General features: G+C 48.3%; 4 protein-coding genes across 4 annotated transcripts; 2 read left to right on the top strand and 2 right to left on the bottom strand.

Annotated features, from left to right (window-relative positions):
* Positions 1–1,201: 1,201 nt before the first annotated feature.
* Positions 1,202–2,932, bottom strand: N7532_007169 (transposase; the record flags this gene model as incomplete). Its single annotated transcript, XM_056619662.1, has 1 exon — positions 1,202–2,932. The coding sequence occupies one exon, from the start codon at positions 2,930–2,932 to the stop codon at positions 1,202–1,204; it is 1,731 nt and encodes a 576-aa protein (XP_056475821.1).
* Positions 2,933–5,843: 2,911 nt separating this feature from the next.
* On the top strand, positions 5,844–7,163 carry N7532_007168 (uncharacterized protein; the record flags this gene model as incomplete). Its single annotated transcript, XM_056619661.1, has 1 exon — positions 5,844–7,163. The coding sequence occupies one exon, from the start codon at positions 5,844–5,846 to the stop codon at positions 7,161–7,163; it is 1,320 nt and encodes a 439-aa protein (XP_056475820.1).
* Positions 7,164–8,950: 1,787 nt separating this feature from the next.
* On the top strand, positions 8,951–10,513 carry N7532_007167 (mariner-Tc1 transposon family protein; the record flags this gene model as incomplete). The annotated part of the gene is made up of 1 exon (XM_056619660.1): positions 8,951–10,513. The coding sequence occupies one exon, from the start codon at positions 8,951–8,953 to the stop codon at positions 10,511–10,513; it is 1,563 nt and encodes a 520-aa protein (XP_056475819.1).
* A 1,246-nt stretch (positions 10,514–11,759) lies between these two features.
* N7532_007166 (uncharacterized protein) lies at positions 11,760–12,828 on the bottom strand (the record flags this gene model as incomplete). The annotated part of the gene is made up of 4 exons (XM_056619659.1): positions 11,760–12,122; positions 12,178–12,360; positions 12,475–12,560; positions 12,621–12,828. 4 exons carry the CDS (start codon positions 12,826–12,828, stop codon positions 11,760–11,762), a joined length of 840 nt encoding a protein of 279 aa, XP_056475818.1.
* Between the last annotated feature and the right edge of the window lie 1,513 nt (positions 12,829–14,341).

The raw sequence follows: 14,341 nt of genomic DNA, 5'->3' as shown, positions 1-14,341 counted from the left end.
TTGGCGGAAATTACGAATAATTACGAATCGAATACGAATAAAGTCACGAAAATAGCCAGTCGAATACGAATAATGAGTTGAGGAAAATTGACGAATACGAATAACCAAAATCCTTATTCGTGTGCACCCCTAACGATGAGAGACGATCGACTCAAATGCCCGATCGATGAGTCTTTTCACGCTCAGGCCAATCGCGACCAAGGTTGGCTCGGTCATGGGGTCCGGGTGGGAGGCAAGTTGGGCGATGTCCCGGAACGCATGCCCTCGAACATACTCAGGCCATCGGGTGAGCTCCAGCCACGGGGAAGTGTCGGTGGCATTCTCGTCCGTTGGCGCCATCCGGTCTTCTGCATCCGCGATCCCATCAGATCGGAGGAGCGCCCAGTCCACCTGGGATCGGATATATGCAGCTTCATCGAGTTCCGGGGCCGGGGCCTTGGGGTCCGCCAGCTCCGCCGGATTGGGCGTGACAGCGAAGTAGAAACTATGCGGCCCATATGGATGCAATCGCTGGCAGTACACCGGCTCCAGGGCCCGGAGTCGGAGTATATCGTCATCTGGGTCGACTGGTGGCCTCCCCGGGGGTAGACAGCATCGCGATGCTTATCTCTACGATGTTTGCCCATAGTGCTTGGGGTGCGGCACGCGTATCGACAGCCGTCGGCAGGACAGCGGTAGCCACGATGGACCGTTAATCCAGGAATTGGCCGGGAGTCAGGGGGTGGTGGGGTGAATGGCTCCGTGTCAGGGTTCCAAGGGTTCGCCTTCATGGCTTCAGCATGAATAGCTGCCCGTTGGTCGCCAGTGCGGGCCATAGGGTGTTGTCGGTGCTTTGCGCCTAGGTGGGCAATCATGGTTTTGACATCCACCACATATTGACAGGTCTTGCAGATCCATAACCGATATGTGGCATTATATGTGAAGAATACCCCGATGGCGTCCATAGTGAGAGCGCTAGTGGAGAAGGCAGCGGTGAGTGAGGTAGATATAGAAAAACACAAGGTGTAGATTCAAAGAACTTGATCTAGGAAGGCAGGGAATAGGGGTTGAACGGCACTGGGGCCGATGTGATAGGTCATCCCGGAGAGTATCTGTGCCTTTCTGCCCACCCACACCGTCCCGTTGTGGGTGCGCCCCAGCGTAATTACCAACCCCACCGTAATTACCAATTTGATCACATTCAAACTACATACACGATTTATCAACGCATCGGCTCAGGATCTAAGAAAAAAAAATCCCCGTTCTCTTGCGCTACCCTCGCTGCTTCAATTGATGCCTCACTCTCCTGCATAACCAAAGGTGGTGGCTTGCAACCATATAGCTTCTCGTAGTCTCTAGCTAGCCGTCTCTTTTCTGCCGTAGCTTCCTTGGCCTTCCTAGTCGCAATTGATCGATTCGCATCGCGTGTAGTTAATATACCAGTGTGACTAAGGCCCTTAATCTGCCGCTTGGTCTTAGATCGCTGTATTGGTTCTTGTACGGCCCTAATTCGCGCAATTGTATCATTGGCCATAGCGAGGTGATCAACTGCGATACGATTATGTTGGAAAATACGCTCAAGATTGCGCTGTAGCTTTGGCGTAAGAATATCTGCGTGCTTTGATAACTTTCCCTGGTTCTTCTGGAGTGCTTCAGTCGATTTTGGAGGTGTATTTTCAACGCTGGACGATGAGAGATTGGCTGGTGGCGGAGATGGTGTGTAGGAGCCATAAGAACGAAGATCAGGCGCGATTAGATCAGGTATAGTATCCCAACCATTAGATAGCTTGCTTAGGACCTTGCTAGCATCAACTGGGTAGATACCACGATCTTTGAAAGATTCACGAATAATTCGCTGGTTAAAGGCTTTAGATCGTACGGGCCCGATTACCCGTAGAAATTCAGCCTTACCCATCGGCTCGCCTGCCCAATAAGATATCTCGTTGTTTAGGCTTCGAAAGTGCTGTTTATAGCTGAGAAACGGCTTGCCGTCAAGCGGTTGGCAAAGATGTGTGGAGTGAGGTAAAAAACCAAAAGGTAGAATATCGTTGTCTTCGCATTTTTGTAAGAATTCGAGGGTAAGGTGCGCACCGTGGCCATCGAAGATTAGGATGCGCCTCTCACTCCGCTTCGTACGATTGCGAGTAGCCTCGATAAAATAATCAAGCCATTGATTAGCTAATTGATCAGAGATCCAGCCATTAGGTGAGGTTCCAACCATCGTACTAGGTGGTAGATCTTCGCTGCCGTCGAACCAGGCCTCCATAAAGACCCCGCCGCTTTTGAATATAAATAGCGGATCCATCTGCCACCCATCGGCAGCAATACATTCAAGCGCAGTAATATTTTCGCCTCGCTCAGTCTCAGCAAGATCAGGGCCAGATCTTGTATTCTTCCTACCAACCACACGCTGGTTTTTACCCTCGCCTGGCCGGAACCCACACTCATCGAAGTTGTATACTAGCCGCGCAGGTACACCTTTAAGTAGATTTTTGAGCAGATCGTACCAGTGGGCTAGTAGGCCTACATCTTCTGCTTGGATACGCTTCGATTCCTTCGTACGCTGATTCACTGGACCTAGCTGTAGGTCTTGTGGGAGACGCTTAATAAAGCGATATACCCACATCTTGCCAACCTTCTGATCAGGCTTACCAGCGCGTGCAAGCGAGCGAATTGCCCACGCCTCGATTAGCCTAGGCTTTGGTGGCATATTCCAATCGATTAGTTGGCATATCCAGCGCGTCAAAGCTTCCTCTTGAGCCCTATCTAGGACCTTATTGACTGGCTTCCTAGCTGTACGAGCCTGCATGCCCTTTCTGACGCGATTCTGGAGGTTCCGCCGATTAACACCAAATTCACGCGCGATCTTGGTTATATTTGGTTTTTCTTCGCGTCTAGCCGCTTCGCAGGCCTCTATCATTCGAGATTCGTCAGATTCAGCGATTTTAGGCATGGTGGGTGGAAGATATCGATTCGAATAGGATGGTGGTAGGTGTTTGAGTCAAATTGGTAATTACGGTGGGGTTGGTAATTACGCTGGGGCGCACCCACAACGGGACGGTGTGGGTGGGCAGAAAGGCACAGATACCTCGGGATCTGACACGCGGGTGCGGGACTGCCGGAGGTCTGGCTGACCGATCTAGATATTCCAGCGCAATGCAACAAATAGCGACATCGAGAGATCAATAGTTGGGGAATCAAATCAGATATGGCCTCGGAATTATCAGGAACACGTCGATCTGGGCAGATCACATATGAGCCCAATGCACCCGGCAAACTGGGCTTGACAGTGTAAAGATATATATTGTAGTGGGGAGACCCCCTCCCCCTACTACATGGGTGCCATCCAGACTATGTGACATAGCCGGCAGTATACGGTGGCCGGATAGCCAGTTCTCGAATACACCTTCTTACACCTCCCCGACCTGACCCCTACATACGCGTGTGTTTTGTGGTGGTCTTTCTGCTGAATCGACCCGCACGTCCCAGCGCGTGCTGCCATCGAGCGTTCCCCTCTTCAATACATATACCTCAAAGATGGGGATACACATCTATACTCTAAATGTGATAATTCGGTATGGTGAAGCTTAGGCCTGGTACGATCGTGCGACCGGAGTGTGGATGATTCTCCAACTGCATCATAGAGCAATTCTTGTCCGAATGAATCGTGAATAGTCTATGGCTGTGCCTGGCAGGGTCGCTGCGGTCGGCGGTTGCGGATTTCGCGAATTTGATGGGGGCTATGATGCTCTTAAAATATGGGATATCAATCAATCCTCTGGCAATTAACCTCTGAAATCTCGACGAAAAACCTAGTCCTGTGAACTAAACCTGATGGGGGTGATTTTCGGAGTACTGCGGATGGACCACGGTCGGCGGGTGATGCGCGCTCCTGTAAAAACATCGGGCGTTTTCGAACCCCAGAAACCATGCTTATGTCAATATGGATTGGCCTCAAATTTGATCTGACTATCCAACCGAATTGCTTTTACAACATATTCAAATTTGGGGTATCTTTGTCAGCAAAAATGTCAACACAATGGGCCCCGAAACCCATTTTACGACGGCAACCCTAAAACCCTAGAAACCCTACGGCACATTGAATTTACGCCCATGGGTGGGGGTCCCGCTGCGGTCGGCGGTCGCGGACGTCGCGAATCTGATGGGGGTGAGGGTCTTCCGGGCACGCACCATGGTACCGGGAGCACGCACGGGGGACCAATCAGACGGCGAAGAAGTCGGAGGGAGCCCTCGCTCCTTTAAGGCATTATGGATTAGGCGTCGTTGCGATGGTGCTACAGCAGTTTGAATATGCTACGACGGTAGTGCTGGTACTGGTGGTGCTTGTGGTATAGGCTCAGGCGCTTGTACGAGCTCCTGAACTTCCTGCACTGATAATCCTCCATCGTGTGGTATTATTCTATTTGATCGACGTCGCTTTGCTTCTTTTTCTCTAGCTCAGCACGTAGACCCTGGTTTTCTTGCTTGGTAAAAATTAGCTCTGTCATGACTTGCCCAAGCGCTTTATATGCCTGGTCAACCACCTGTTTTGTAGGCGTTGGCGAGCTTTCCGATCGATATTTTAGTAAATTTTTAGCTGATATTGCGTGCTTTGCGAGCTGCGCAAAATTTACAGGTGTTGTAGGGTAGTAAATGCTTGATCGGCTTGAAGGTCGCTCGGGTAATAGTGTTGGCGTTTGAAGTTGAATATTAAGCTTATTAAGCACTGGTTCTGGGTTTATTGGCACTAAACCGGCTGCTTTAAAGCTATTTTTGATCGTATCCGATTTAAATGCGTCGGAGCGAGCTTGTGGGTATGCCGCGAGGAAATTCAGCTTGTCGATATGGTTAATACCGAGCCGCATTTTCTGGTCAACTTAGCTTCCGTATGAGCGTTTAAGAACTGCAAAACACCCGATATCGAGCGGCTGTAAAAGATGCGAGCTATGAGCTGGCATACAGATCGGTATGATCTTATTTTCTGAGCAAAGTTGATCGAATTGTGGTGTTAAATGACTGCCGTGGCCGTCGAGGACTACTAGTCGATATTGACCAATTGTACGGGGATTTGTCGATGGAATAACACTTTTTGAAGCCACCGAAGGCCTATTTTGTCGGTTGTCCACCCGTTTGCGCTAACCTCGAAGCACCAGTCGGGTGGAAGATTATCAAACCACGACTCTTTATAGACTTTGCCTTTAAAGATAATCGTTGGTGGAAGCGCCCACCCTGAAGCGCTGATTGACTGGATCACGGTTACCCAGGTGCGATTTCCTGGCTGTAGGACCGATCTTCGACCGTAATATTCTGCTCGCGCAATAACTCTCGCGGTTGCGGTAAGGCCCATCGCGAAGCCAGTCTCGTCAAAGTTATAGATGTCCCCCAATAGGATACCGTATGTAGAGATCGCGGTTTGTATGCTCTGGGGCGGTTAGGTGTTGCGCTTCTTTTTGGGGGGGGGCGGCGCAGGATGGTACACACGTACCTCTCTGACATCATTCTGGCCCCTCCGCAACGATTTGCCGTCTATACATGTTTGCATGGTTTGCAGAGGTCTCCATGGAGAATGCCAACATAGCCATCAAATCGACTAACTGAAGTATCTCTGGCCGTTCGACTCGAACCGCAGACTCAAGCGTTTAAGACAAGGGTTCGGGAACAAAAGCTGTGCCCCTAATAGGAACACGCGGTGCTTGCCGATCTTCCTAAGTCAATACGAGGTCTGATGAGTCATGCGTATCCTGTTGGCTGACTCTGCTCAGTCTCCTCCACATCATGAATCCCCAACAATACTCGCCCAAATATACTTTAAGAAGAAGAGGTGGACTTCGAAATAAACTGCTATCTCTTTCACACCGAGAGCCATGGCCCATCAGGCACACTCCCTCCCGTGGCATACGCTAGCGGCCAACTTTGACCAGAGACGAGGGGGCAAGCACAAGTATTTTCTGGCGCCACTGAATAAGCCGCACCAGGGAAAGCAGATCACACATTTCACAGTTGCATTCGCCCGTGCGTTGACCGAGTTCTCCGCCACGGAACGCCGCAAGCACTCGCCAGCCATCAACGTACGGACGAGCATCGAAGACGACGATGAGGTTGTGAGCGAGATAGCTATCCAGCGTCTAAATGATCTCTTCTATCAGGTTAGAGATGAGACACGAACGGCTAAGAGATGCAATGTCGCGCCGGATGAGCCCCCTTTTCCGCTGCCACAACTTTCGACCCAGAGCTATTCCACGGGCTGGGCTGGAAAGGTCATCCGAACGAAGGAAGAAATCGCTGCCCACGAGGAAGAACTGCAGAAAAGGCGAAACGCCCCGCGCTCTGCTCGGTGCTGGAAAAATGTCCACTGGCGCCAGGACGCGACCGACGTGTTGACAATGTTGCTTATGTTGGGTGAAATGGAGAGCTTGTTTAAGATCGCCCGATACGCCCCAGAGACGGTAAAGGAAATGTGGTCCTGGTATGACTATCAGGACCTGTGCGGACTAAAGCAGCTGATGGAACGAACGGTGGACTTCTATATTGGAATGAACGTGCTTTACTGCAAGCCAGAATGGTATGCAGAGGGTGAGAATGCGTGGCAGTCCTATTTCGACGAGGAGATGGTGCGAATGACGTACCCTGAAAGGGACCTCGACAGATATCGAATAGGTTTAATTACCGGTCCCAACAGCCCCTTTACGACCACAGAATTGCCTCCCGCCGAATGGGTGCCGATAAAATTTATCCGACGGAAAGACTACCGTTCCACGCCTATTTACGCGTCAATGCTATCGGAGCGAAGGAATTGTCATTCTCTTGGACCTAACTGCCCCTTAACGCCGGGATATGCTTGGTCTATTCCGCACTGGCGATTCTTTGGCTACGACGCAATTAGCTACGGAGCCTGGCCCCTTTATACTGGGAGCCCTCTCGCGGATCCTTTGAAAAATGGCGGTGGACAGGGTTTGAGAAACTATCTGAAGATTTGCTGGGAGATCCTCGTGCGTCTGGACATTTTCATGGCGGAATTGGGCGTGCGTATTGACTGGCAGCAAGTAGCATCGGGTTCTATTGCAGATTGGTATTATTGTGAACCTATTGATCATGACAAGTGGTGTATAGCAGCGTGGCGTCCGGACTTGGCCGGAGACTTCGACATGACTAAGTGTGGATTCACGATCGAACGTTTTGTTTAGCCTATCATGTGGTCTGTTTTCAATAATCTAGTCAGTGCAATCGAACTTCCCGGTCTACTTATAGCGAATATTGATATAGAGCGCTTTCTTTCTCGTCCGCAACATGTCCAACGTGTTGAAGACGCTGCAGTGACCGTAGTTCGAAGTTCTGTAAATGAAGACAATAGGCTATGGAGGAAATAAAAACAAGAGGATTGTGGGCGCGGGACAAGCCAGATTGCCAGAATTTTCTCCACTCCGTTAAGGACCCACCCCGCCTCGAACATTCACTGCTGTAGAGATTTCCAGTATTTTTGATGATTCATTGCACACTGAAATCTAAAACATTCTGAGACACAATAGTACGACTAAGCAGAAGTTGTTCAGAGCCTAACCTGGTACGGATTAGGGCAGTTTCGGGTATGGGCCGAGAAACGACGAGTGTGTGCGATCGGGGAATCTGTTTTCGACTTTCACTGTACACGTGGTGGCCGGCGACGACTCTCACCTCCCCGTGGTGCCGGCTGGGAACCTGCGAATGCCTTGCCTGGATGGTATTTGCAGAGCTAAGAAGAGTCACCACCGGCCAGCACTGTCCGCTGGCTAGGGCTACGGCTGGAGCGAGAGCTCACGGGTCAGGGGTCCTGACCCCACGCACAGGCGACAAGGGAACACTTTGAAAACCACCCAACACACGACTGCGAAACTGATCCTACAATCAGTGGACACTAGGGTCGTGGGATAGGACACCCTTGGGGTGCTCTCGGGCTGCTCTGTTGAAAGGAGGATATCGCTGGGTCCGAGGATACAGAAACGACAGAGTCAAAATCAAAAAGACGAACGACACGGCACGATCCAGCATGCTTGAACCCACACAGAGAACGACGAGGTACTTTGGTTAGTAGGAGGGACAACGATGTGTTGCTTGGCTGTTCTGGGTACAGAGAGGATACAACCGGGCAAACTCCTGCGAGACACGGTCGGCCTTGTCGGAGAGATCTTACAAGGTAGCGCGAAACGGATTTGACAATCTGCGGGGCGCAGCATATAATGGAAGCGACGGAAGACTATGTGGGCGGACTGCAGATACGACACTTTCTATATGGCTCGAGAGGACGGAGGCGCGTGTCGGTCTACTGAGAGAATAGGATTTTGAAGATGGCTATCGAGGATGGAGTCTTTAAGGCCGCTATGGAAGTAGGCTTAAGGTGCAAACTAGCATTGACTTGCGGAACCGGCTGTGCCCCGCGAAGGATGCGGATAAGGATCGAAGGGGATGCAAGGTAGAGGGTCTATGTAGGTAGACGTGCTGCCACCTCTACAATGTATTATCAAGCGTCCTAGTAATACAAATCAATACAGTAAAACCGGGTTATAACGAACCCGGCTAAGACGAATCCCTTGTGTCAGGATGTCGGATACGTGTATCATCTAGTATCGAGGGACGGCCAATTGATGCATGAGATGGATTAACGAGAGTGTGTCTGTGTGTTGAAAATGATCCAGGGGCTATAAACTGCGTATTACATCACAGTTCTTCCGAGAATGACCCGAATTACCATACAATTACGATTGCAATGTGGGTGGATGCTGAATAACCAAGAGCAGTGGAGAATCCACAGTATTTTACCTCTCTCAGAGTTGACACCTTGTTATAAAGAATTTGCCACGCATTCCTTTCTAACATTCCATACAAATAACGAATTATCCCCCTTACAACGAAATTCGTATAAATAGATAGGATTCCTGTTTTTCCCATACAAAAATCTTCAACAAATCGTAATACCCAGGTACCACGTGATCACAAAATGCCTCGCCGTACAGCTATCCCCATCTCGCAAAAGATTGCTCTACGCGCTCAACGACAACTCCAGCCAAAAGCTTCGAATATAGAGCTGGCTCGCTGGTTCAAAGAGACTTTTCAGCACCCAATTGCTCTATCTTCAGTTTCTGAAATCCTTTCCTCACGATACAAATGCCTTGATAATCATCTATCTCTACACCAAACCAACTCCAAGCGTATCCGAATCGAATTCTGGCCCGACCTAGAAAAGGCCTTATTTCAGTGGGTACAACAAGCAGAAGGACAGATCATTATCAGCCAGGAGGTTATACGCGAGAAAGCGCGTTTCTTTTGGGCTAAAATTCCCAGCTATCAAGGGAAGGATATGCCTTCTTTTAGTAATGGTTGGCTTGCTGGGTTCCAATCTCGACGATCAATCAGAGCCTATAAACAGCATGGAGAGGAAGGCAGTGTCCCTGAGACTGCTTCTCAAGCAATGAGACCTATCCAACAGCTACTATCGACGTTTCAGCCAAATGATATCTACAACTGCGACGAGACGTCACTATTTTGGAAGCAGGTCCCAGATCGAAGCCTTTCAAAACGCAGTATACCGGGCAAGAAGAAGGAAAAAGCAAGAATTTCAGTTTTATTTTGCTGCAATGCAGATGGTTCTGAACGCCTGCCACCATGCTTTATTGGTACGGCTAAAAAGCCTCGTGCTTTTACAGCTGCGGGAATCAATATTGAAAACTTTAATTGCCAATGGTATTCCAACCGCAAAGCCTGGATGTCAGGCCAGATTTTTGAGGGATGGCTCCGATGGTTTGATAATACTATGAGTGGACGAAAAGTGGTTCTTTTACTAGATCATTTTTCTGCTCATAAAGCTGCTTTCGAACAAATCGATGAAGGCCCTTCTCCTTTGAAAAATACCTTGGTTATTTGGCTTCCGCCTAATTCGACAAGCCGTTTTCAACCTCTTGATCAGGGAATTATTCGAACTTGGAAGGCTTACTGGGAACGACGATGGGTGCGTTTTATCCTTGAAGAGTACGAAGAAGGACGAGACCCTTCAAGATCAATGCATGTCCTACATGCAGTTCGATGGGGTATTGGAGCTTGGGAATTTGATCTTTCATCCAAAACAATCCAGCGATGCTTTAATAAAGCTCTTCGTTCTGAGCAAATACGGCTCTCTGAGATCAATCCGATTACCTCTGATATTACTAGGGATTTTCAAGAGCTTCAGCATTCATCAAGGATCAGAGATCCTATGGATATTGACGACTTCATTAATCCGAACGATGAGGTTGTACAAGATAATATCCATGAGATAGATGATCTAATTCTTTCCCAATTTCAACCTGAAATTGAGCAAGAAGAGGATGAAATCATTCAAGAACTACCCTCTATCTCAATCAAGGAAGCTATTGATGCGTTGAAAAGGCTTCGGTTGTACGAGGAGCAGCAACCTCAGGGTAGTTCTTCATTTTTGCGAGAGCTTTATAAACATGAAAGAGTGGTGAAAGGGAGAAAATTGGCAAACCAGGAGCAGAGGGATATTAGAAGTTATTTTAATGTCTGAATTTGATTATTGTGGTTATATATAATGGTTCTCGATATAGCGAATACTTAGATATAACGAATGAATTTAGCTGTCTGAATTGATTCGTTATAACCCGGTTTTACTGTACTCTGGTGGGTAGATCGAGGAGCCCAAGGTGGTCTGTCCCCCAGGGGGTTGGACTGAGGGCCGCCGAACTATGACGCACCATTGTAAAAGGAAGTCTTGAAGATGCCGTCGCGGAGAGAGCCCGGCTCTCCCTCGAAACGGCGATGTTCTTTTCGAGGGAGGGGCAGGCCAGGCGATATTTGTGTGCGATGTCCAGCACGGAATATCGTGGGCCCGACGCAAGGGGCTCTCACGCAACAGTCCCGAATAGAACATATCATCTAATCTTACATTCTATCTATTCTCCAGCGCTTGCCTACTCGAGCTCATAGTCTGACGACCATGATCCGCCATTCTGTAGGAGAAAGGAATTTCAACTGAACTCGGTCTCCGTTGTCTCTTCTCACAATGGCAATAAATGCTTCCCTTGGCAGAATTCTAAAAGATGAATTTCAGTCGCTGTCTCTGCCTCCATGCTCTGGATTAGTTCAGCGCCAGGAATGCCATTCATCACTATAGCCTGACACAAACTCCATGACCCATAGGGCGTATTTACCCTACATAAAGAAGCTTGAAAGGCGTCAGTGGCCTACCAAATTTAATTACTGCCTAATCGCTGATCACGCGTCCATTTTAGACGAGAGTTCCTAGGAGCACCTTCTTTCGCTGGTATATCCCGGATAAGAAAGGTCCTTCAATTGGCTACACGGCAAATTGCAGTGGAGTAGACTTATATTCAATATAACTAGGCCATGAACTGTGTACAAAAGGCTTGAAGAAGAGAATCTCCCCGCGCGCGTTCGCTATGTCAATATGTGTCGCAAACAACGAAGAAGTGGATATATCCCACAACCAATGGGGTGGTAGAGGTCTGAATTGCTGTGAAGCCCCTGTTCTGGCAATTTATGGGGCAAGCTGACTAACTACAAAACAAGGCAATACGGCATCAATCTAAACCCAATTAGGTCCTCCAGCACCTGGATTCCGACAATATGCCAAGGTCTCGTGGCACACGTGACCAATATCGGGCATTGGCCCGAGACAGTTTTGACGCCGCTAAGAAATCAATGATTGGATAAATGCCTGCCTGGCTTTGGACTCTTCCCTATGAAATTGGAAATGCTTTTCTTGTTATCCATGTCCCGTGGAAGCTCGACGATCAATCCAAAACCTGTATTTTGCCTCCCCCCTGTACTAGGTCCTTCCGTTCCTCGTACTTTACCTGCCGGCTTGAGGCCCATTCATGAATAGGTTCCCATTTCCGGCATGTATACGTAGTCTCCATGTCCAAGAACAGCGCTGATGTCGCCTGATCTTGAAGGGTCCCCATGTGGGTATGGGATGAATTGTCCAGCCTCTTCTCGTGCCAAAGCATAGGAGTTAGATCTGCATGGCATTGAATACTATGCCTCAGATAGTTGATGCAATGCTCTGCATGTGCCATTGTGTAAGACTCTCCGTGCTCTTTCGCAAAATTAGTTTGGTTATAGTATGGTAGATACAGAAACTGTCTCAACCGGTTCTGTGCCATTAGAGGTTAGGTCATATTCTGAATAGTTCCAATAAGGACGAAAAACCCACAAGGCAATGAAGCTGATGATTGAACTGTACGCTTCTCTCAGATAAATGGTCAGTAACTTGAACAAGATTGACTTTGCCAAATTAATGGGGGTGAGGGCCGAGCGATTACCCAGTAAAGAATTTGCCGTCCTGTGGCCATGAAAACGTATCGTCTGCGAATTTGCCGATTTCAGTTGCGTCTAGATTGAAATTTAACCCTATAATGTTTTATCAGCACCAATATATCATTCAAAAGGGCACCCTGTGCTAAAACGAAACATACCGTAGATCAGGCGTATCCATGCATCGTCCACCTCTTGACTTGGGGTACCGACATAAAGATGATCGTCGCTGCCTTTCATCTGTCGCTTTTCGAATTCAATGAGTTTTCTGGCCGCGGCTATTTTACAGAGCTTGTTAACAACCTTCCTCAGATGACATACGAAAAAAGGCTACTGACGTAATTCAGTATCGAAACCAGGCAAGCGATACCGACAAAATTCACGTATAAGTAGTATTCCTGATAGAAGACCGAAAATGCCGACCAGAACCCATGGAACAGCTTCCTTCCAACGTGATGTTAGCTTCTGCGAATACACCGGCAAGTCGTCGTCCTCTTCGTATTGACCAAGCAAGTGTTCCATGTCGCCGTCGGGGGTGCTCGTCATCTTTAAATTTTCGAGATGATCAAGTAATAGGCTCTGTGCCGACAGGAAGTCCAAACTTGAACGATCTGGAGATGTATGGAGGCGGGGGTTCGCTTAAACCCTAACTAATATCGATATTGCGTACTCCCATCCCACTAAAAGAATTATAGCAATCAATATTTGTCTCCACACTTTAGCACAAACCCTCCATAGTGGAGTATACGACAATCAGGTGACCCAGTGAATCCTACAGTGTCTTGAGAGATATTTCGGCAACTCCGACCCATAATAGTCAGGTATGCCGAGGCTAGATCTTCGACCTCGGGGCTAAAACTCTCAGAAAACCGCTACACTACTCTGCAGCCTGGGTGGAACCAAGCTTCTGCAAAGCCCCCAAAATCTCAATCTAGGTTTCTCGTGATGTCGCCCTTGTTCATAAATACATATCTTCCTAGGTTAGTCTAATTACTCTAAATAATCCATGAATCTTCATCCGATACTAAACTCCGTATTTGGAGAATCTGACGAAAATCATACATCAATTGGCATACCAAATATAGAGGCAACGGACCCCTGAAATGTTGAAAAGAGAACTGGATCCTATTTGGAATTTCTGGGGCCCCAGTCGCATAGTCTGCCTTGTGCCAAGTTGACACTGGTTTTGGCCCCCAAATGTTGATCACCAACAGACTGTGTAAACGTACGGCTTTAATGTGGAGGGCTGTCGTGGCCCCCAGCGGACCCCTGAAATGTAAAAGAAAACCTGGATCCTATTTGGAATTTCTGGGGCCCCCAGTCGCATAGTCTGCCTTGTGCCAAGTTGACACTGGTTTTGGCCCCCAAATGTTGATCACCAACAGACTGTGTAAACGTACGGCTTTAATGTGGAGGGCTGTCGTGGCCCCCAGCGGACCCCTGAAATGTAAAAGAAAACCTGGATCCTATTTGGAATTTCTGGGGCCCCAGTCGCATGGTCTGCCTTTTGCCCAAGTGGACTCTGGTTTGGCCCCCAAATGTTTGTCACCAACAGACTGTGTAAATGTATGGCTTTATGTGGAGGGTTGTCGTGGCCCCCAGTTTACATTTACACAGTCTGTTGGTGATCAACATCAGCATAGTGGATATTATACTATTCTTATCTAAGGGAACATAGGATGTAACTTCTCGCACTGACCCTTCTTAGAATTCCCAGACCTGAGTCGTTCAGCTAATCCTTGACTAGGTGAACCCTAAAACCCTGGTCCTCTATGGGAATTGTCTCGCTTTGGGGCTGACAAACAAAGGCATTGTCTCAATCGCCCCTCTGTGACTATCAGAGGAATTTAACCGATGGCTCTGGGCTGTGAAAGGCCTCACCTCCTTCCGGATAAAATATAAATACTATTGTTACTCCCCCGATCTTGACCTTGAAAGAACTATTGGTCACATTGTACACATTCCCAATCCAACATCTCCGAGTCGTCGACACTGAATTTATTCTATCCGGAATCGCAAACCTTTTCGGCAAAATGAAGACTGTTACTAGTTTCGTACT

The sequence above is a fragment of the Penicillium argentinense genome (genome assembly GCF_028826775.1).
Source record: "Penicillium argentinense strain IBT 30761 chromosome Unknown utg000005l_segment0_segment0, whole genome shotgun sequence".
NCBI classification, from domain to species: domain Eukaryota; kingdom Fungi; phylum Ascomycota; class Eurotiomycetes; order Eurotiales; family Aspergillaceae; genus Penicillium; species Penicillium argentinense.
Note: the sequence above shows the minus strand (reverse complement) of the source record. Positions and strands in the feature narration are given on the sequence as shown.